Consider the following 22,346-nt stretch of genomic DNA (forward strand, 5'->3'; position numbering starts at 1 on the left):
TTTCTGTTTTTGCAAATCCCTTCAGTGGCTGGCCTGATAGAGCACAGCTTCTCTCTGTGTGTGCTTGGGCTTCATTGCATTAGCTTGTTTTGCTTGGATTCTGAAGAAAGCCACCCTAACAGAGATAGTTTTCCTGGTCTAGTCCTGCACAGTATGTCTCACCTTAGATATTAATTTTTTTTGTAGATTCTGAAGCCTCATCAATGAATTATCTTAGTTCTGTTTTTAAGGTTCATTGTCTGTCTTGCAGCTTGGATGAGAGACTTACTTCTGCATGGTTTGGTACTGCCATGATTTGGTTATTTGAAAAACAGTGGTTCTTGGAGTAAGGTGGACCTTTCAAATGTTCACTTACCCTGTTATAGCCAGTCAAAACACAGTTGCTACTGTCACTAAGTATCTTGGACAAATCATTAATATGGACAAGTAATAAAAAAAGGAGAGGATGTATCTGAGTAATTTTTTTCTTACAAAAATTGCTTCAAAACTGAAATAAAATAAGTCTGAGAATGACAGAGGAGATGAATCAATAAGGTACTTTGAAGAAATGAAATTATTTCAGTGGTGCTGTTGGGATGGAAGAAGGCTGTGAAAGCAGCTGCCTTAGCTAACAAAGGGAAAATGGCTCTGCTTCTCCTGCCATTAATATGGTGTGTCACTCAGTGATCTAAGCACAGGTGTGTATGCGCTGGGATCTGAAGACACAGCTGTCAGAAGAGTCAAATTGATTCAGGGATCTTTCTAAACATCAACTTCCATATTAGATAACAAAAAAATACATTAGGTATTGTATTGATCAAGATGTTTTCTTTTTATCTAATATGCTTTAATTAAAATATAACTATAATATCCCCTCTTTCCTATCATCTCTCCAGCGACTACTGAGTTACTTACTGTCTTTCATGATCTCTTCAAATTATACTATTTTTTTTATTATTGTTACAAATTGATGCACTAATATGTAAGTGCATCCTAAGTTCATTCTTGTTGTGTGTGTGCATATGATTTCTGCACATGTGACTTCAGGGCTGATGACTTTGAATTTGATAGGGAATTAGGTGACTCAACCCTGGAAAAGGTGAATCTCTCTCTCTCTTGGCATTAGTTGCCTGTAGCTCTTTGTTTAAGTATTTATTTTATATTAAGCATATTCTTCATGTTTCCTGAAAAAAATTCTTAAATTAGTAGGATCATTACTATTTATTTCATTGGGTAACAAAATTAATCTATGACTTAACTTTCATATTTCAATACTACTACCTTATATGGGCCACTTATACTGCACATGTCAGCATTTCAAGCCAGAGGGCTGCATAAGAAGTGTGTTTCTATATACACATAAATTAATTCAGACTACTTCTGAAAATAAGGTATTACTGTGTCCGTTTAACGGTCATAGCTGGGGAATAGATTTTGCTCAAGGTTATTTACCTATTAAACTTCAGAGTGACATTTAAGCTAGATTCTTTTTGTGCCAAAGCAAGAAGGCTTTGCCACTAACAGCCTCTGCTATTTTTCAGCTTGATCTTTAATCTTGCCTTCTTTTAACTATGTCCAAATAGAGAGCTTTATTTTCTACAAAATTAAGTCATTAGGAAAATAACAGCTTTCAAGTGATTATAATTGGCACGGTATCACAATGTGAGCCTTAGCTGTCAAGGTTGTTAAAAGCTCAACAGAGGAGGAAAATATATCCTTCTGACCTGAAAGCAGCTCATGGAAATGTGAGGAGGGGGCCTACTGCCAACACATTTCTCCCTTATCCAGTTTCAAGGTACATAGAGGAAAGCACAGTTTTTACTGTCATGTGTTCAGAATCACTACTTTTAAATAATTAATATAGATTGCTTCAATAAATTTGATCATGAGGCTCAGGTTTAAAGTAGAACTCCACAGAGCCAAACATATCTGCATGCCAGCATGTCAAGCTCACCAGAATGTATTGTTAGCAACACAGTCTGAATAGCTCCGTGCCTTTTAACACCCAAGAATCAAGTTGTTGACATAATGTTATTGAGTAGAGCCAAAATTTATTTGCTCAACTATGAGATATATTAGCAGTGACAAAGAAATTCAGAGATCCATTTTCATCAATATAATCTTTATTTTGTGTTTGACTAAACCTCCAAATGACAGTTAGTTCCAGAAACTTTTTCTAAGTGTGAACAAAAGGGGAATCTGTAGGCTAAACATGATCTGCTGAAGACCAAAGATTACTGGTTACAAACTAGCTGACAGAGAGAAATTGCACACTAAGAACATACATAGTTAAGCGGTTTTGCTCTTGAATCTAGCATTTCTTGCAACTGTAGACTGAACATACATACATTAAAGGCGTCAGGAGATGTAATCCATTATAGATCCCTTTCTGCATCAGGAGGCAATTTGTCACTATGTGCAATCAAGGGAGCCAGATTACATTGTAATTGTCATACCAATTATGTGACCTTAGCCTGGTTTTTATATGCCTCTCAGTATAGGTTTGCTCATATATCTTTTGAAGCTTGGATAGGACAAATGTGTTGTCTGTTTAACGAGGCATGAAGACCATCTTACAAATTCAGGTAGTTTTATAATGGGCTCATTCAAAGAAAGTCTACCAAAGCTTACAAGACTATGGTGATGGCTGATTGCTTCACAGAAGTGATGGGCCTTAAGCAATGAGGAGTGCTAACTTCCGCTGAGCTTTGATTTGTACTTGGAGAGACGTTGGAGGACCTTGCGGTTTGAGGTTGCCGTCCTGCATGTCTGTTGAGCCTCTCTGAGCTCCATGCTGGATGGAGGGCTCCTTCCCCCAGCAGGGCCTCCTACTCTCTGCCTGAAGTCACCTGAACAGTGTCTTTATATGCAGATGCCTCTAATCACATCTGGAACATGACCCTTGACACAGTTCCCTGCTAGCACCCCCTCACCCCTGTGTGCCTATAGGATGAGTAGGTACTGTATTCTCATTCATCTGACTGGACCATATTGCCAAATGCAAATAAACTACCCATGCCACTCCTAACCCCATGCAGTGCTGTACACCTATCTTAGGAACTCCTCCCACCCATTCCCCAAGAACTAGATAGCCTTTGTTCACCCTGAATAATGTCGCATACTGTCTCACTGAAGTGTCCCCTAAAGATCTTTCTGACACTCTTGCAGGCCATCCAAATCCCAGTTCATTGCTTTTGCTCCCTTGTCCCTGGGGACCAGTGGCCAAGGAACTCAGTATTAAGGGAGAGCTACAGGGAGCAGCTGATTAGATCACCTCTCTCTGTTCCTCTAGATTTTCAGGCTAGTAGTCATATAAATGCACAATTTAAATACACCAGAGGAAAAGAAACTAAACCTCTGCATTGCAATATTTCAATGGAAATTTATATGATTATATTCACATATTACACATGCTGATAAATTTTCCATCAATTTAAAATCATCATGAACATGGTTAAACAATCAGAGGTAAGAGGACTCTATCTGTGTATTAGCCTACCACTTTTTCTGATCTATGTCTAAGGTCACTTATATAAATAACTGCCATGAAGATAGCTCAGCTGTTAGGAGGCTGTTTTGTTCTGGCAGTAGAGATGAGTTGTTGACTTTTTTGAATTTTTCAATTATAATTTATTCACATCACATCCCAGTTGTAATCACCTCCCTCTTCTCTTCCTGTTCCTACCCTTCCTCTCTGTTCCCCTTCTCTAGACCTCTGACAGGTGGGTCCTCCTCCCCCACAGTCTGACCACAGCCTATCAGGTCTCATATGAATAGCCTGCATCTCCTTCCTCTGTGTTCCCACAGGGCCCCTCTGTCAAGGGGCAGTGATCAAATCGCAGGCACTAGAGTTTCTCTCAGAGGTAACACCTCACTCTCTCCCCTCCCCTCCCAATGTGGAAAATAAGCTGTCCACCATCTGCATCTGAACAGGGAGTCTAGGTTCTCTGCTTACAATGTCTTTGCTTGTTGCATCAGTTCAATCCATTTGCCTGCAAATTTCAAGATTTCCTTGTTTTTGATCGCTGAGTAGTATTCCATTGTGTGAGTTGTTGTTTTAAAGAAATGGAAATCCCAAACGTTTAATTTGACCCAGGAGCCAGAAGCTGGGGTGAAAACTTGCAGTTCAGAGAGGCAGAGAAAGCACCCAGCTGACCTTCCTATTTAGCTGGAATCCCAGAAGGAAAACCAAAAAGCACAGTGTCTCAGCTGACAGTCCAGGAGGAAAAGCTAAAGAAATAAAAGTCAAAGAGTTCCCTAGCTCAAAGCTCAAATGCTCCTTCTTCTTATTCACACGATCTTTCAACTCAAGTTTCTCCTACACTTTCATCCCTGTCAGTTGGTTTCTTGCTCTGCCTCTTGACCTAAGGATAAGCTTGGTAAATCCTGTGTACAGAAAGCTCTTGGATTAACAGTGTGTGCTAGGGATGGCTGAGCAAAACCATAATCACCTGTTTACAGTAAACAGGAAGTTCTTGGATTAAAGACATGTGTTAGGGCTCAACTATATCACACAAAAGACAGGATTTTACCGCTCACAATTTTGGGGTTCACAACAGGACCAAATATGCTGCAACATTGAGTTCAGTTCCAAGAGCCACTTCAGAAACCTTACAACTAGCTTCTGAGGGCTATGATGTTTCTGGTTTCCATGGGCAGTTGCACTCATGTGAAAGGAACCACACAAAGACATACACTGAAATGAAGATAGGAAAGACCTGCTTACCCCAAGGAATCAGAAACTGTAAAGTTGCTAGTAACATTCAAGGTCATTTTAACGAACTTAGAAGATGTTCATATGCCAGCCAAAGCCATTTTACTTCTCTCCCTGCTTAGTGGCACTCTGCATGGCAATCTCAAGCACCAGCACTTGTCTGAAGTTCAGTTTGCTTTCTGCAAATTCATTGAATTGGAATTACCTTTTCCCCCATACAAACCATATATTTAATTATACTTGATGTTGATGCATCAATTGTGTGTCTTGTCAAATGAGAGACTCTCGGATGACATGAAGGATTTTTCTAACAGGGTTCTCAAGGATGAGCCCCACAGGCCCAGTTTCTTCTCTTACACCCTTCCATGAAACTTGAGCAGTGTGGCTTCTGGGGGATTTTCCTATGACTCACACTTCTTTTATTTTAGTTGAATCAACCTCAGCATATTCTTCAATGGAAGCTGCTATAGATATTTCACAAAACTTTTGTTGAGTAGTGAAAATCAACCTTCTCTTCCCTGAGCTCTTCAACTGTCCAAGATTCAATTAGCCTTCCTGTCTTCCACATCTATATGAGAAAGTGTTTCTCTGGTTCAGGAAGTCACTGACTCAAACATTTGATCTCTCTCTCTCTCTCTCTCTCTCTCTCTCTCTCTCTCTCTCTCTCTCTCTCTCTGTGTGTGTGTGTGTGTATGTGTGTGTGTGTGTGTTTGAACGTGGATGTACACATGTAAAGGTCAGAGGATTATCTTGGATACCACCTTCTACTTTGGTAGAGACAGAGACTCTTTTTTTTTTTTTTCTGCTGCAGATGTGGGCTTAACAGGCTCGTGAGCATCTTCCAGTATAAGCGCCAAGATTAGAGATGTCACAAAGGTCTAGTTTTTCTTCTTCATGCTTTATTTTTAGATTAAATTTTATGTGGCTTTAGGACCATTCCAGTTGAATCTAGACAGCACTCTTGGCTGTTAGTTGCCCTTTACTGTCTAAATTTTTATTTTTTTAAAAAATTGATTAGTTTAATCACTTTACAGCGTGATCACAGTCCCCTCCTTCTACTCATTACAGTCCTACCCTCACACCCCCTACTCCTTCTCTTCTTCTCCTCAGAGAAGGAGAGGCTCCCAAGGGGTACAAACCCACCTTGGCACATCAAGTCTCAGCACGACTAAGAACATTCTTTGCCATTGAGGCCAAACAAGACAGCTCAGCTAGGGGAAAGAGATCCAAAGGCAGACAACAGAGTTGGACACAACCCCAACTCCAGTTGTTAGGGGGCATACATGATGACCAAACTGCACATCTGCTACATATGTTTAGAAGGTCTAGATCTAGCTCATGCATGCTCTTTGATTGGTGGTTCAGTCTCTGTGAGTCCTAGGGGCCCAGGTTAGTTTACTCTGTAGGTCTTGTGGCATCCTTCACCCCGCCAACTTTCTCAATCCTTCCTTCTACTCTTCCATAGATTCTTAAGCTCTGTCAATTGTTTGTCTGTGGGTCTCTGCATCTGTTTCCATCAGCTTCTCGGTGAAGCATCTCAGGAGACAGTTATGGTAGGCTCCTGTCTGTGAATACCAATAGCTCAGGAACTAAGAACAGTATTTAATAAATGGGACCTCATGAAACTGAAAAACTTCTGCAAGGTATAAAGGACACCATTAGTAGGACAAAATGGCAGCCAACAGAATAGGAAAGGATCTTCACCAACCCTACATCCAATAGAGGGCTAATATCCAAAAGGTCAAGTTTTTATGAGGGACCCTGGAGTTCAAGCTCAGGTATTCCACTTGTATAGTAAGTGCTTTAGAAATTAAGCTATCTTGCCAGACCTGAACTACTTCTGCAATTTAAAATCTTCCAGTATGGAAGCCACACTCACAACACTGCAATAAGTGTGCTGGTCAATGGATTTGGGATCCATAATGAGGTACTTTTACTGTTTTTCAGGACCAGTTGTGTTCTAAATTATTTTCATATGCATTTACATACATAATATTTTCTTCTTTAAGACTATGAATACACTAATCATATCCACACCTTAATATTCTTTCCTCCCCCATTTCCACTTCTGTCCTTCTCCCAAACACATCTTCATCCCAACTGTGGCTTCTTTTTTATTTGCATAATACTCTATGAATCAATTATGCCTGTGACCACACCCTCAAAGAAAAATGATTCTATTTCTTCCTGCAGCTAACAACCTCCAGTAGCTCTTTAGTAAGGAGTAGGGCCCAGAGAGCAATCACCAGTGCTGGCAAACAAAAGTTCTGCCGAGTTCAGAAGGCTGATAGCCATCCCATGTTCAGGATAAAAGCATACCACAATGCTCTTTCACACACTCTAGATCTTACATTCCTTCTACCTCTGCTTGCACTCTGTTTCCTGAGTGTTGACTGAGCAGAGGTGACGAACATGAGCCATTTATAATTGAGCACACAGTCTCTCTCTCTTATTCTCGGTACTTTAACCAATTACACATCTATCTATTAACTGCTGTTCATTGTGAATGAAGCTTTTCTGACCAACTTTGGGAGGATTTCAGGCCTTTTGGAGTAAATGTAAATATATAGAAAGTAATCTGATAGCATGAACATTCAGGTAAATAAAACTAGCAAGTTCTACCCTCAGGTCTATAACCTCCTCAGACATGTTTTTTTAATCGCTATTACAATACCAATCATAGAATTTCTTCCAGTGGAATATTCTTCTGCATGAATACAGTTAGCTGCCTGATAATAGGCCTGATACTAGAGGGCACATTTTTTTCCCTAGAAGGTTGGTATTGTGGTGTGCTGGGTCCAGGATGAGGTAAAGCCACCGAGGTCTTTTCCCCTTAACAGTTACACACCACCTTTCTGTACTATAAAATCTATACAATATCGAGTCTCTTCTTGGTAACTTGCTATCCTTCCTCTGAGTTCCACCAGGCCTCCCCATCCAGGGGACATGGTCAGAAAAGGGTCACCAGAGTTCGTGTGAGAGTCATATCTCACTCTCCACTCAACGGTGGAGAATATCATGATAGTCGGCTAGGTCTTGGTAGGGGTTCGAAGTTTAATGCCAATATTCTCCTTGGCTGGTGCCTTAGTTTGAGGAGGACCCCAGGACCCAGATCTGCCTGTCATAAAGTTCTTCTTGTAGGTTTCCAGGACCTTGTGGGTCCTACTATTTCCTTATTCTTCCATGTTACTCTCACCTAAAGTCTCAATAGGATGTCCTCTCCTCTGACCCACTTTCTTGGTAAGTAAAGTTTTTCATGGTACGTATCCCTTGGAGCATATATAGGTGGAGGAGGTCTCCCTCAATCACAGACATAGGGGAAGGGAGAAGGGGGGAAGTGGGAGGGAGGGAAGAATGGGAGGAAACAGGGGAAGGGCTAACAATCGAGATGTAATATGAATAAAATAATAAAATGGGAAAAAATCTATACAAGAGGAAAGAACTTTCCAAATTACGTTGAGATTGGTCTTTTTCTGTGTCTGATAGCCTACATGTGTTTTGTCCTCATCAACTGGGTCTTCCTGTGTAGCTCTGGTGGCAAACTGAGGCCAATGGCAATAGTCTTGCTGTTTCGGAGGCCGCAGGGGTCTTTCTTGTATAAGGTGGCTGTGCTTTGCCCTGTGATTTTAATTTAATGACCCACATCTTCTGTGAGAGATTTTGTACATTAATGTAGGATACCCCATTCTAACTCTGCTTTTTAAAACATTGTATTTTAAATTTAACTTACTAACTAGTGAGTTTTCATAAGATTTTTCTTATATCCGTAGTTTTCATTAGCCTGCCCACTAACACTTTCCTCTCCTATCCCTCTACCTCTTCATTGCTTAATCCGTTAAGCCCTTAGTTTTACCTCTCTCTTTCACATCACGGGTAATATACTATCCCTCCGAATACATTTATATTAGCTTGTGTGATACTACACTTCCATATGGCTTTTTTTTTTAATGCCCTTCATTATGATACTCTCATGTCCTCCTTGTCTCTTTATTTCTCTTAATGTTATGTGGTAGGGGCAGGGGAAGATTTCCTTTTATTTCTTCAGTTAATCCCCTTCCAGGTTTATTCTTTCACTCTCCTCAGAGAAGAGGGATGTACACCAGGGGTACCAATCCACCCTGGAGTATTATATCCTTGCAGGGCTGGATGTATCTTCTCCCAGGGATGACAGACAAGGTAGCCCAGTTAGGGAAATGGGATCCAAAGGCAGGCCTCAGTGTCAAGGAGGTCCCCAGCTCCAGTTAAGGGATCCACATGAAGACTGAGCTGCACATCTGCTACCTATATGCAGGGGCTTAGGGCCAGGCCGTATATGCACTTAGGTTGGTGGTTAAGTCACAAGGACACATACACACACAAAACCATAACATAAAATTTATTTATTTTTTTCATGTTTCTCTGCTCTGTTATGCTACTTAGATATTTTTTTCTCATGGAACTAATTTCCAATCAGGAATTGGACTAGGCCTCTCTTTGTCTTGCTTCATTCACTGATAATATGGTTAGTTTTCACTGATTGTACACATTTCTCACTTTTCCCATCTTAGGGCAAGTGCTTGTAAACAAATGTTGATTGATCTTGAAAGAGGCATGGATTTCCTAAGATCCCCCACAGATCACAGGCATCAAAGCAGAAGTTACAATAGAAGACAAGAAGTGAGGGAAATGACATGGAAATTATTTTTCATAAAACTATTCAATAGCCACATTGAGTCTTCAACAAACATAGTAAATGAATAGAGACTGAGGAGGACCAGTAAATTTGGATAACAGAAAGGTAAAGAGGATGATTCTAGAGATTGATATCATCACGGCCAATAATCCACCATTCTGCAATCTTGACTAGTTAAGTCAGTTCTATCTGTCTTGAAATGGTAAAAATGATGGCGGTCAACCACAGGGTGGATTTGATCCCTCTGTCAACAGTGTATCTTTATCTACAATACTTTACAACTCATTAAAGGCTGGATGAGAGTAATAATTTATTTTGTGTTAGAATAATAAAAGTTAAATCTACCAAATGAGAATGGAGCCTAATTAACCCATTATCCTCCTGCTGCCCCATCTTCATAAGATTACTGATTACACTAACAATGTCTCACTTGCCTCTAGCATCTTTACTTGGTGAGTAGGACTATAAGGAAAAGTGACGTCTGAACTAAGTCTGAGATTGTGAGATAAAAATAAATGTGCCTTTACCAAGCTGTCCAAGCTGTCTCACCACTATTATTTGAAGATGTCCAAGGTGAACTACATGATACACTTTGGAAACTAAGAGTCTGGAAACTGAGAATGTTTCTGGAGCCTGGGGAGATAAGGTAAACAAAGTGTAGCTAAAACCAATATAAAACTGAAGGAGACACTGTCTTTGCACAATACAAGGAAATAAACACATGAGTTAAAGGGGAAAAATCCCTCAAAAGACAAAAATTAGAGAGCTTCATGAGATAAACATCCAAATAACTTTTTGCATCTTTTGCATTATTTTTACTTAGACATTCAACTGATTACAGGAAATTACTTACATTTTAGAGTTACAAATTTGTGAAAACTGAACATATACTGTGGAAAATTGAAAAATACTAAGGAAGAGTTTTATATGTCCTGAATTCCTAATCACACGATATCTCAGCAAGTTATTATTATTATTATTATTATTATTATTATTGTTGTTGTTGTTGTTGTTGTTATTATTATTAAATTACCTTTAAGTTGTTATACATATTAGTTAGTTTCATGTTGGTATTTTCACATATACTTTTCTTCGTACTGGCCCTTTTCCACTGCCATTCACGCCTTCCTCTTGCGGGCTCCCTTCCTCCACCATGCACAGCTTCTGCATTCATGCCATACTGCTGCCATTACCTGGTTTTACCCCCTATCCCTACTCACTCAAAGTCTTTTCCTTCCCTCCCATTATTCCTTTTCTAGGCTTCTGGCCTATACACATGTGTGTTTGTGTATACAGGAACACACACACACACACACACACATGCATATACATACATAAAAGTTTGTACAGATTGTGAAGTTCTGCTTTCTGGGCCTGGCTTAGTTTTATTAGCATAATAATGTCCAATTAACCATTTTCTTGCAGATATCATTTCATCTTTCTATTCAGTTAAGTAAAATTCCATTGGGCATATATGCCATATTTTCTTTACTCATTCATCCGTTGATGTGACTTTAAGCTAGTATTAGTGATCATGGTTAGTGGAGCAAGAGGTATGGGTGTAAGAGTCCTTGGGGTAAATGTTCATGAATGATATAATTGGGTCATATGGAAGCTGGTGTTTTAGTTGTTATTGGTATTTTTTATTTGTACCTTTATTTTATGATGACTTTCATAACTGAGCTGTCAGTGTTATTTGTGGTTGATGGATTTTCTTTTCTTGTTCTGTTTTTATTCAGTTTGAATACAGGGATAATACTAGGCTTATTGAGTGACATTGGTAGTGTTTTCTCTTTTGTTTTGTGTAATATATTGAAAAATATTTGTATTATCTCTTCAATAAAATTTGGCAAAATTCAACTATGATTTTGTGAATTCCTGGAGTTTTTTTTATATACAGAAATATTTAATTACTATTTTCATCTCATTCTTTGATATAAGTCTGTTTAAGTTGTTTATTTTGTCTTAGTTTAAGTTAGATAGCTTATATATGTTTAGGGAGAGATCAACTTCTTTAAGATTTTCAAGCTTTTTGAAATTAGTGTCCACGCTACTGTAAAAATGCTGCGCAGGAACCTTTGCTTTGTATGATAACAACAAATGAGGGGATGAAAATAAATAATTTTTTAAAAAAGACAGATGTCTGTATTGAAGGGACTTTGCCAATGAAAACAACCCAGAAGAAACATGACTTCTAGTTCCCAGCACATTGATTCTTCATATTATCTCTCTGAAAGCAAATAAATCAAGTGGGGTTTTTTTGTTTTTTTACAAATAATAATATAATTACATGGATCAGTTAGATGTGGTCTTTCCAGAAGAGAATGGATTTGGTCAAAATAATTTTAACAAAATGGTATTGTCACTTAAAATAGTATAACATACTTTATATAAGGAGATTCTTCTACATATAAACAACACTGCCAATGATCAAATGATGATTATTAATAATATCAGTATTATTAATCATATTATAGAATGAACTATGAATATTATATCATGTTAACATTATATCATTCAAGAATATCATGTTCCTATTAATTATTATTCATGTCGATATTAATTATGAAATAGTCCTCATATAAATAGTAATATTTTAGTACAAATCTCATTACTGTCTGATATGAAAAAAAAAAACCACATAGCTGCATTTACTTTTATGGAGAACATTTCTCCAGGAAGCAGACGGTTCGTCTGACTCACATTAATTTCTCCTCAGACCAATTGCTCTGAGAGAACACTGTGTGCTGGGTGAGTACCTGGAGTCCCAGCTATGCACGGAATGGACACTGAACAGCTGGAGACTATCCTTATTTATTTTTTAGTTACTTCTCCAAGGCAACATCTGTTGTGTCCTCAAAAAGCCATGATGCTGTGTCTGAGCTGTGTCTTTTCTGGTATCTACTCTTTTGTTGAAATAGAATATATTCCTAAACACAGTCTACCATGACAAACACTGTAGTTCAAGGTTAGGTAAACACGGTACCGGGGACACACAAGTTACTGTAAAGCCAAAGGTAAACAGCAAAGAATCATATAGTTTGCCTTGCTACCTGGCACTAGGTTACTATCTTCAAGTGCAATGGATACATTGTGAACAATTGTGAAGCTCAGATAGATACAATGCACAGGTTAAAAAGTCAAGTTACAGGAAACCAAGCTGAACAAATAAAGAGAAAAGGGGAAATATTTAGAGAAAAGATCTGAAACAATCAGTGTATATCACATAAAAGCCTCAAGTGTACGTTCCTTTAAGTGATATCAATTATCACTGAAGGATACTTTTTGATTTTGTGCTTATGCCCCCGTTTAGGTTTCTGTAGTATAAGGAGAAAAAAAAAATCTATAATTCTGACAGACACTTGTTCACAATTCCCTGGCATCACGTTTTAAAATGAATTGCTTCTAAGCTCACATTGCAGTTTGAAGATTGTTAAAAAAGAGGGGGAGAAACAAGAGCCCACATGACTTCTATTTAATAGTCAGAATAAATATGTCTGCCATGCAGGAGACTCTCCAGGCACCGTATAATGGGATTAAAGTTCTGCAGTTTTGCTGAAATGAAACTGCGTTCCCTTTCTTTGGTTTAAAGGTTGTTCTTTTTATTTGCAAGCAAGCATGAACAAAACAATTTCTGATGAGCACCAAAAGCTGCTTGGCCCCCATTATATTGGATGACAAATGAGACCTTACAGTTTCACGTCAAATCAGTGGAAAAACAATTATCTGGGGGGAAAAGAAGGATGCACAAACATTTTCCTACAAAGTTAAAGATTCAAGGCAACGTGTCAGGAATGTGTTCCTCCCTTTCGGCGGTCCCTCTGCTCCACAAAACATCTGTCTCAAGTTCCCCTCTTCTTGGGGCCTCCTTTTAGACTCTGCAAAGCCATTCTTCTGAGGCTGCCTCACTATGAGCGCAGCGCACTGATGGAAACCGTGTGTCATTCTGAAGATGCACCCCAGCTTCTCAGTTGGAGATTCCTGGCCAGGCTTTACAGCATCTTTCTGGATGCCTCCTGCACTATCAAGCAATTTGTTCTTAGTTAGATGCATGTTTGAAAGGAGACATCCGCATATTCACTGACTCTTTGCAGAAAACCCTTAGGGTTATATGCAGATATAAATAAGTATGATATGGATAAGAATTTTAAAAAATATGTACTCCATAAATATTATTGGTTGCTTACTATACTGCAACCTAAAAGTACAAAAATAAAGGCACAATGCAGTGTTTACTATCTATTAGGCATGGGCATAAAATTAACCAATGGGCAGAAGTCTTGGGTAAAGAGGATCTAAAATGGAGAACCTAGGAAAGAGTTCCTTAAAATAATATTCTCATCAGCAGTGAAATGTATTCACACCTATCAAAAGTGGCATTAAAAGTATGCTTATCTTTAAGCACACACACACACACACACACACACACACACACACACACACATGATTATATAAGACCAGCAGTGAATAATTAGTCTTATTATATTCCTGCTTCAAATATGAAGGTGCAGACATAGAAGTAATTTGCTTTTTCTTGTTTTCATGAGTTCAAATAAATGCAGATGGGTGCGTGCTGCTGTGTGATTAATCAAGAATGTGAGGTTTCTGGTGATGTGATGAGACTGGCAGAGACTGGGGCCAGGATGTGTTAAGCAAATTCCCATCCAACGCTTACAAGGTCATCGAGAAGGATACACTTACCAAGAAATAGAAATGAATAAACACCAGCATAAAGGAGAGGAACTGGACATGAGGGTGTTTCTAAATATTTTGGAACCAATGACTTCCAACAGAAAAAAAAACATAATGTGAAAAGAAAGGCAAATTTAACAATATATTCTGAAATATATATATATTTAAACAGCCCCCTATTGAAAAATTTCTCAATTTGTCACAGCACAAATGGTGTTACAAAAACAAATTATATAGTCTTTATGCCACTGTAGATTTTGCCTCAGTATAAAGAATAATTTTCACTAAAAGGTCATCAAAGGTAGCACAAAATAATGGTAAGGAAGAATAGATTTGAATTTAATAAATGACAACCTAAAGGAAAAAAATACTAGTCAGTATCTCAGTATCTGTGTGTGAGGGATGAGAGTGAACTGGGTTCAAGAGTGAAGGGACTTTTAAATTTTGTTTTGTATGCTTGATTAAAGTGAATCTAACAATAATGCATTCTTACAATGCTGTATTATTACCAAACAATAATTAATGTAATTTAAAACATATCAAATGAAGAAATGCATGAACCTAAAAGAAACTGGCAACTATCAAGGGGGCATTGAAATCAATCCCTAAGATTTGAGAAGCAAACAACTGAAAACAATAATACTTCTGAGAAACCTCAATGGGCGAGGCACACTGTATGGAATATAAGAACACGAGCGACATCTTGTGGCACAGTTGAACACTTTTTAAAATTTGATGTTGCTGTGAAATTCTGCTTGTTTTCAGACTGAGAAGGTGACAGAGAGGCTTTCCGGCAACAGAGAGCTCCTTACTCCAGGCCCACAGCTAGGAGATACCCAGGATGAGGACAAGGATGAAGAATCCACTCCCAGGCTGATCGATGGCTCTTCACCACAGGAGCCAGAATTCCCAGGGCTTCTGGGTCCACACACCAATGAAGGTCAGAAAAGTCAATACTGAATTATAAGTGAATGAATACACTGTCATTTCCCCAAATTATCAAGTCTCAACCCATTCCACAAGGAGTCTCTCTCATCTGTGGCTAAAGTCATAGGCTCTAGGTGAGAACTTACTGATATTGTATTGCTAAGCAGTCATGCTATCCACTCGCCGTCTACGTATTTGTGCTTATATCCGTAGGTTGTGGCTGCTCCAAACCTTAGTCAGAGAAGCTTCTTATTGGAGTATATAGTGGGAATATAGAATTATTGTTGGAAAAAGTGCTGAACATAGGCATCTGCGAGTGCTCAGGCACTGATTGGACATCCACACTAATGCCCACCATAGCTAAGGGCTCAGAAAACATCTTCGAATAGGGAGGTCAGAACTGTAGGTTCCTGAGGATGCGGAGGCATGCTGTGAAATGCTGTCCTCTGGATGTGACGTGCCTGTTGCCCACATAACCCTGAAGCCCCTCTAGTTACCTACACAAGATCAAGACAGTTAAAATGCCCAGAATGGATGAGAGAAATGCTTCAAAAACCCCATCTCCAGTCAAGGGGAGCGATTGGCTTCTCGGGGCCTTAATGGATAAATTCATAATTGTGTGCTCATGAGTAGTACTAGCTGCACTCCGTGGGCCAAAATAAATAAACCTAAATAAGAGGATATGACATTAGGAGGGATATGAGATGGAAGATACGGGGAGGGGGGTGACAGAGAGCAATGGATTACATGATGAAGATCATGGTATAAATATATGAAACCTTCAAAGAAGAAACAAAGCTAAAATTAAAGGAACTTACTAATATTAGACTCCAAAGGAAAAGTGAAAATTACAAAGATAAAGCAGGGAGCTATACATATATTTTGTAGTCGGGTATAAAATAGCTTTTATAATGCATCATCTTTGTCCTGTTGGGAATAATCAAATAACTAATGACTTGGGAAGGAAATAATTGCCTGGCTACATTACTTGGAATCTCTTCGTGCCATGTGTTTCCAGAGCACAGACTTGGATGAACCAATGAGGACCCTTCCTGGGAGATCATGTCAGCACAAGGATAACGTGTTATGGTGGTTGCGCAGCTGCTGTCTATAGGCTATACCAACATGATGTTGCATCTTTCCTTTATCCCTTATAGTCTTTCTACGGTATTAATAATAGTTTGTTTTTCTTCTCACTAAGGAAGTCTTAATTTAGAAAGGATAGTGAATTGAGGTTAAATGCCAGCTTGTTAGGATTCTAGACTGTATTTGCAGGAAAATGGTGGTTCCTCTCCCGCCCATCTCTCAGTCCTAGAAAACATATCTCTGGAACTTATTTATTCTATAAAACCATTTCTTTATATGTTAGTTTCCCTTCTACACCACCCTATGCCCTGAAAATCAATATCCAATCCCTAACTGTCTAACTGTCCAAACTTTTAAGTATTATAATTGAGTCGTAAACACGCATCCTCCCTATCCAGTCATTTATAGTGATTTATGTCAACTCTTCGCAAAATCACAAACAAGTGGAGTAGGAACTGCCACACCCTTTATAAACAAGACATGCCAGTGTATTCTAAATCTCTGCAAAGTCATTGAAATGAGCTAGTGGCCATGGAGTGCAGACACAACGTACAAAATGCGAAGTCAGTTTCTTTAGGGAATATATCACATTCTTTCTACATAGTTAAACTTCTATGTAATAAATAGAATGCCACAAAGAGAGCTAAAAAGACAAAAGAATAATTAAGAAGTGTAAATTCCTCACAGTAAGCACCCACATAGGAAAAGTAAATGGACCTAGCTCAGGGAGAGCAGGTTACAAATTTCAATCTTTCAAAAGTTGGCCTCATGCTCCTAAGCCTAGCCCTGTTTGCATAGCTTGGGCACAGTCCTTTTAAAACCTATGCTCAAGTTTGGTTTTAATAATTTTTGAGAGAATACCAACAAAGTGATATTTTTTCTTATTTTTATAACTGAGTAAATGAATGGTACATAATAAAGTTAAAACTTAAATTACATTTTAATTTCCAGAAAAGAAGCATACATTCATGATTGTTTAACAGCTTGGAAACTTTTAAAATATTAAAATTCAAAACGTTCTTTTACCAAATCAATCCAATATAAATGGTCACAATCTATGAATAGTAAAACAAAAAGAAATCACCATCCATTTGAATATGTGTAATTAATTCTGTGCAATTAATGCTCTCATACAAGTCCAACACTGTGAAAAATCAAGTACTCTCATTTAACACTTACTATTCATGGAAACAAAAAAACAAGACTAGCAATTAAATCAATGGTTAATTTATATCATTTAATATTTTAATAATTTAAATTAATTTAAACTAATTCATTATTAAGTCAAATCATTAATTTGAATTAAAGATTGAATACTTTACAGAGTCCACTTAAAGAACGCTCTTTACTTTTTTTTTGGTTAAATGGTTTTTATTCTGAACTTGTTACTGTATGTAATATAATTTTTAAATGAAAACTAAATTTTTTTAGTTTCTCAAGACAGGGTTTCTCTGTGTAACCTTGGCTGTCCTGGACCCACTTTGTAGACCAGGCTGGCCTCAAAGTCACAGAGATCTCCCAGCCTCCACCTCCCTGAGTGCTGAGATTGCTGGCATGTGACGCCATAAGATCTTGATAGGTGCATTATTAGTTCTTCATCAGAAATGACAATTGGACACTATAACTGATGAAACATTCCTCTTAGTCTCTGAGTGAGTACTTCAGGAAAGCGTCAGGTAACCTGGCACAAACTGGACACTGAACAATTCTCAGTCACCCCTCTCCCCAACTGTTTCGTCTCCTAATCTTGATATATCTTGTTTTATTCACCTCATATGGCCTTCCACTTTGAAGCTTCATCACTTCATCCATCCACCTCATACCTCACTACTCTTATTGATGTTCTTTTTGTTTTAAGCCCTGAACCTCACCAGCCAATCTCTTACTCTACAGTGAAAATGCATTCTCCCTGCCCTAGCAGATTCGCAATCCAGAATTTACCATCATTCACTCCATCCATTTATTCCTAGTATAACTGAGAGATTATATGTCTTCCCACTTGGTCCTTTTTGCTATGCAACAAGGTCCAGTTACTACTGCCTTCCTGTTAGCACAGAACCTCGCCTCCTCTGGGTCGAGTATCTTCTTGCGATTCCTCCCATGGTGATTACTTACCCTGATGGCTGATTTTAATTTGTCAACTTGAAACAAATTGGAATCACCTGAAAGGGAGTCTCAGCTAGGCATTACCTAAAGCAGGTTTGGCCCGTGGGTGAATCTGTGGAGACTGTCTTGCTTACCTCAAATAACTGTAGAAGGTCCAGCATGACAGTGGCTGACACCGTTGTCCAGTTTGAGACCCTGGCGTGTTTAGGAGTAAGAGAAGACTAGGCGAGCACCAAGTGTGCGTGCGTTTATTCCTCTCCGATCTGGGCTGTGGACGCGATGTGACCAACTGCTCCAGGCTCCTGCTGCTGTGACGTCCGTCCAGTGATGGATTTAAACCTACATTTGTAAACGGACACGGAGCTTTGGTGCCTTAAATCATTTGTGTCGCATTATTTTATCATAGCGGCAGAAATGAAGCCCAACTACGTCTTAGTTCTTGCCATCTTTTCTCCGTCATTCCTTTCAGTAAACACCTCTAGAGCGCTGTCTTGTTTTTTGCCTTCTCTCCAGTTTTCGCTGCAATAGTTTATAGTTTATCATCCATCACCACATTCTACAGATTTTCCAAAGTCTGAATGCATGCAATCCCATAGTCAAGGATCAATTCAAGCCTTACTTACCTAACAACGATATTATTTTCCTTCCTTTCAAACTCTCCCTCCATTTTGTGTCCACATTATGATCGTAATGCTCTATTTGATAGACTTTTTGTTCATTGCTTCTCTGTCTCTTTTAAAGCTTATCATCTCCTAGGCAAATGCTAAGTATATAGTGAAGTAAAGATTCTGTCTGTCGGGGCTGGAGAAATGGCTCAGAAGTTAAGAGCACTGGCTGCTCTTCCAGAGGTCCTGAGTTCAATTCCCAGCAACTATATGGTGGCTCACAACCATCTGTAATGAGATCTGGTGCCCTCTTCTGGCCTGCAGGCATACATGTACACTGTATACATAATAAATACATTCATCTTAAAAAAAAAAAAAAAAAAAAGACTCTGTCCATCTTTCCATCTCACTCTAGTCTTTGCTGTCACCATTACCGTAGGCAAGCCACCATAATGTTTCATGTACAACCCACCTCCTTGGTCTGCTGTTCACACTCTTATCGCTCTTGATCCCCTTTCAAGTCTGAACGTCTGTTCAGACGTAGTGACTGACCAGTACCTCCGTCCATCTACAAGAGAGGGAACAGCTGCTGCAGCACACTACTAAAGGGCTCTCAGCTGGAGTGTGCTTGGCTTCCTCTGAGGTTAGCCTCATGGTTCGTCTATCGATCCTAAAGCAAGGTCTTTGGTGAATATTCCTTTCTTTTCCTGGCGTACGTCTTTTCTACTTGTTTTTCTTACCTACATTTCAACTTCTTCTCTTCATGTATAGCACAGGCTGACATTAGTGACCTCAGAGATTCCCTTTCACACTTCTCTAATTAATCCAAATCACATCATCCTTCAATCTATTTATTTGCACATTTAGCTAGCATTAATTTTAGTAGACTACGAAGTAGAGCTGTATGTCCTTTTTGCCTTTTTCCACAAATGTTTCAGTAGCCACCATTACGCCACTTATAGAAAACATATACGTTTTAGATTAATAAATACTAATTTGTGTGGTCTCTTGAAATATATTTTAATGGCATATTTAAATATTGAGTCATGTATGTAATGAGTACATGGTAATTTACCTTTATAAGATCAATAGTCTCAATATTTGTTTTGAAAACAGGATTTCCAATAGGTGTAAAAGTAACATCTATAATATATCCATTAAAATAGGTTCTACAGGCAATAAGGAAGATGCTCTAACTTACTGATTTGACTTTAACATACAATCTGCTAAAAATGCTTTGAGAAAATGGGAACTAATATGAGGAAGGTCTGGGTGATGATTTCATTTTGTTTACTAACCAGAACCACATTATTCTTAGACTGTTTTTTTTTTTTTTACTAACATATACTGTTTTATCTACACGTTTCAGACTTTCCAACCTGCCTTCTGTGTACTTGTATAAGCACCACTGTATACTGTGATGACCATGAACTTGATGCCATTCCTCCACTGCCTAAGAAGACGGCGTATTTCTACTCACGCTTCAACAGAATTAAGAAGATCAACAAAAATGACTTTGCTAGCCTAAGTATGGTCATAAATATTAACCTTCTTTCCTTATCGACTTCCCAGAAATTTCCACCATCTGAAATGTTGGTATATAAAATGAAACTTAAATGATGAAATAATAACTCAAAAATTAGTTACATTCTTGCTTAAATATTTCAGAGTGTTTCAGTAATGGTAAGATGTAAGAACACATAGTTAATAGCTGTTAGTAAATTACATAGTTGTTGATATTTTCTGGCCATTTTCAACTAGGCTTAATAATAAATAGCTTATTTTATAAGCCACAACTAATTTTCACACTGTAATACTAAGAGCACATTGCCATGGTGTTAAGCTAAAATGTGTTGTAGGCCTCTTTTCATTAAAGCATAGTTGCTTTACGTCTAAAGAATAGCAATTTAAATTCTCCTTGAGATAGTTTCTATCTTAAAAGAATATTAGTAATTGTCCTGATAAAGCATTTCAATAATTTAAAGACTTTTTAAAATGTCTGTATCTTGGATTATCAGAAAAAATGTGGCACTTTTTTTTCTGAGGAAAACACTTTAAAGACGGAAGTCCAGACAAAATTTATAAAAAGTATAAAGAACAGCTACTTAAAGTATAATATGGCAATTTATTTCATAAAACAACAATTTTCTCTAAGAATATGAGCACTGGTATCATTTGAAAAAAACAATGTCATAAAGTAATGATTACAGATCTATTGCAAATTACTTTCATATTTCTATTTGTGGTATGTGTTCATGCATGTTTTATTTCAGTAAACGATATTCAAGAGTGTTTAGCTACTGCCATCATTTTTTCTTTTAGGTGATTTAAAAAGGATTGATCTGACATCAAATTTAATATCTGAGATTGATGAAGATGCATTCCGAAAGCTTCCTCGTCTTCAAGAGCTTGTGCTACGTGACAACAAAATAAGGCAGCTCCCGGAATTGCCAAACACTTTGACATTTATTGATATCAGCAACAATAGACTAGGAAGGAAGGGGATTAAACAAGAAGCATTTAAAGTAAGTTTTTGATGTCACGAGCACATGGTAGGCCTCAGCAGCCGCTTTCTCTTCTGTCATTAACTAGCCTTTTCATGCTTTCAGTGGGATTTCTTAAAAAAAAATCTCACATGCATTATCTATGGAAACTTTGAAAATAAAATATGTTGTGGGTTATTATGAGAGGGGTCAAGCATCATGAATGGAAAGTGAGGCTTGAATTAGAAGTGAGTGGTACTTGGACATGTTTGCAAAAGGCTCCTTAAGGGGCACACGCCAGAAAATTTAGGTGTCCTTAGAACTCCACGCATGGAGACATATCATTTTTCTTATTTCCAACCAGTCTCTGGCTCAAAAAATAATCTATTTCTGAAACCTATAAAATAAAAGAATGTATCCAAAACACTCCCTCCAGGTTCTAACTTCAAAATGTTTGAGGTAAAACAGTTTCCTGTGTATACAGAGAAATAATATTGAATGTAACAAGGGATTTTTTTTCCTCTAAGAGGGTAAAACTATTTTCTATTTTCATAAATAAATATGCTTATAGTCAGATTTTTCCAAAACTGAATTGAATTGCCCAGCAACTTACAAAGCAGGGCCCAGACAGGGACATGCTAGTTTACAAATGAGTAAGAAGAAAGTCAGTCTTGCGTGTGGATGTTTACAGGACATGTTTGAGCTCCACCATCTGTACATCACGGATAACAGCTTGGACCACATCCCTCTGCCACTTCCAGAGAGCCTTCGAGCTCTTCACCTCCAGGTAGGTTTCTCATGGTAAAGTGAGCCTGTAAACTCCAGGGAAGACAGACCCAACAGAAGGAAGGCAGGACTAGGGAATCCACACTCCATGACCTATTGACATGTGCACCAATATTTCTACCTCTGTTTCTTCCCACATTCATTCCATCAGCTAATAAAGTATTTGCATCTTCACTGTGCAATTGATTCTACTAAACTGATGGTGACGTCGTCAGTCATTAGTTTTATTCATTTAGAAACAAGATTTAGATAACAGAAAATGTTCTTTAAATTGAAAGTTTTATCCTGTGAAGAAA

General features: G+C 38.2%; 1 protein-coding gene and 1 long non-coding RNA gene across 2 annotated transcripts in view; one reads left to right on the top strand and one right to left on the bottom strand.

Moving 5' to 3' along the window:
* LOC127183534 (uncharacterized) overlaps positions 1-18,466 on the bottom strand; it is a 48,557-nt gene extending 30,091 nt beyond the window's left edge. Inside the window, exon 1 of the long non-coding RNA XR_007830045.1 lies at positions 18,311-18,466. This is a non-coding gene — a long non-coding RNA (uncharacterized LOC127183534). The remainder of the gene's footprint in view (positions 1-18,310) is intronic.
* Epyc (epiphycan) overlaps positions 1-22,346 on the top strand; it is a 30,041-nt gene that overhangs the window by 4,127 nt on the left and 3,568 nt on the right. The window contains exons 2-5 of the mRNA XM_051139618.1: positions 14,823-14,997; positions 20,151-20,309; positions 21,104-21,306; positions 21,956-22,051. Of these exons, the coding sequence (XP_050995575.1) occupies positions 14,823-14,997; positions 20,151-20,309; positions 21,104-21,306; positions 21,956-22,051 (633 nt within the window). The remainder of the gene's footprint in view (positions 1-14,822; positions 14,998-20,150; positions 20,310-21,103; positions 21,307-21,955; positions 22,052-22,346) is intronic.

Source organism: Acomys russatus, chromosome 31 (assembly GCF_903995435.1).
Source record: "Acomys russatus chromosome 31, mAcoRus1.1, whole genome shotgun sequence".
Taxonomy (NCBI): Eukaryota; Metazoa; Chordata; class Mammalia; order Rodentia; family Muridae; genus Acomys; species Acomys russatus.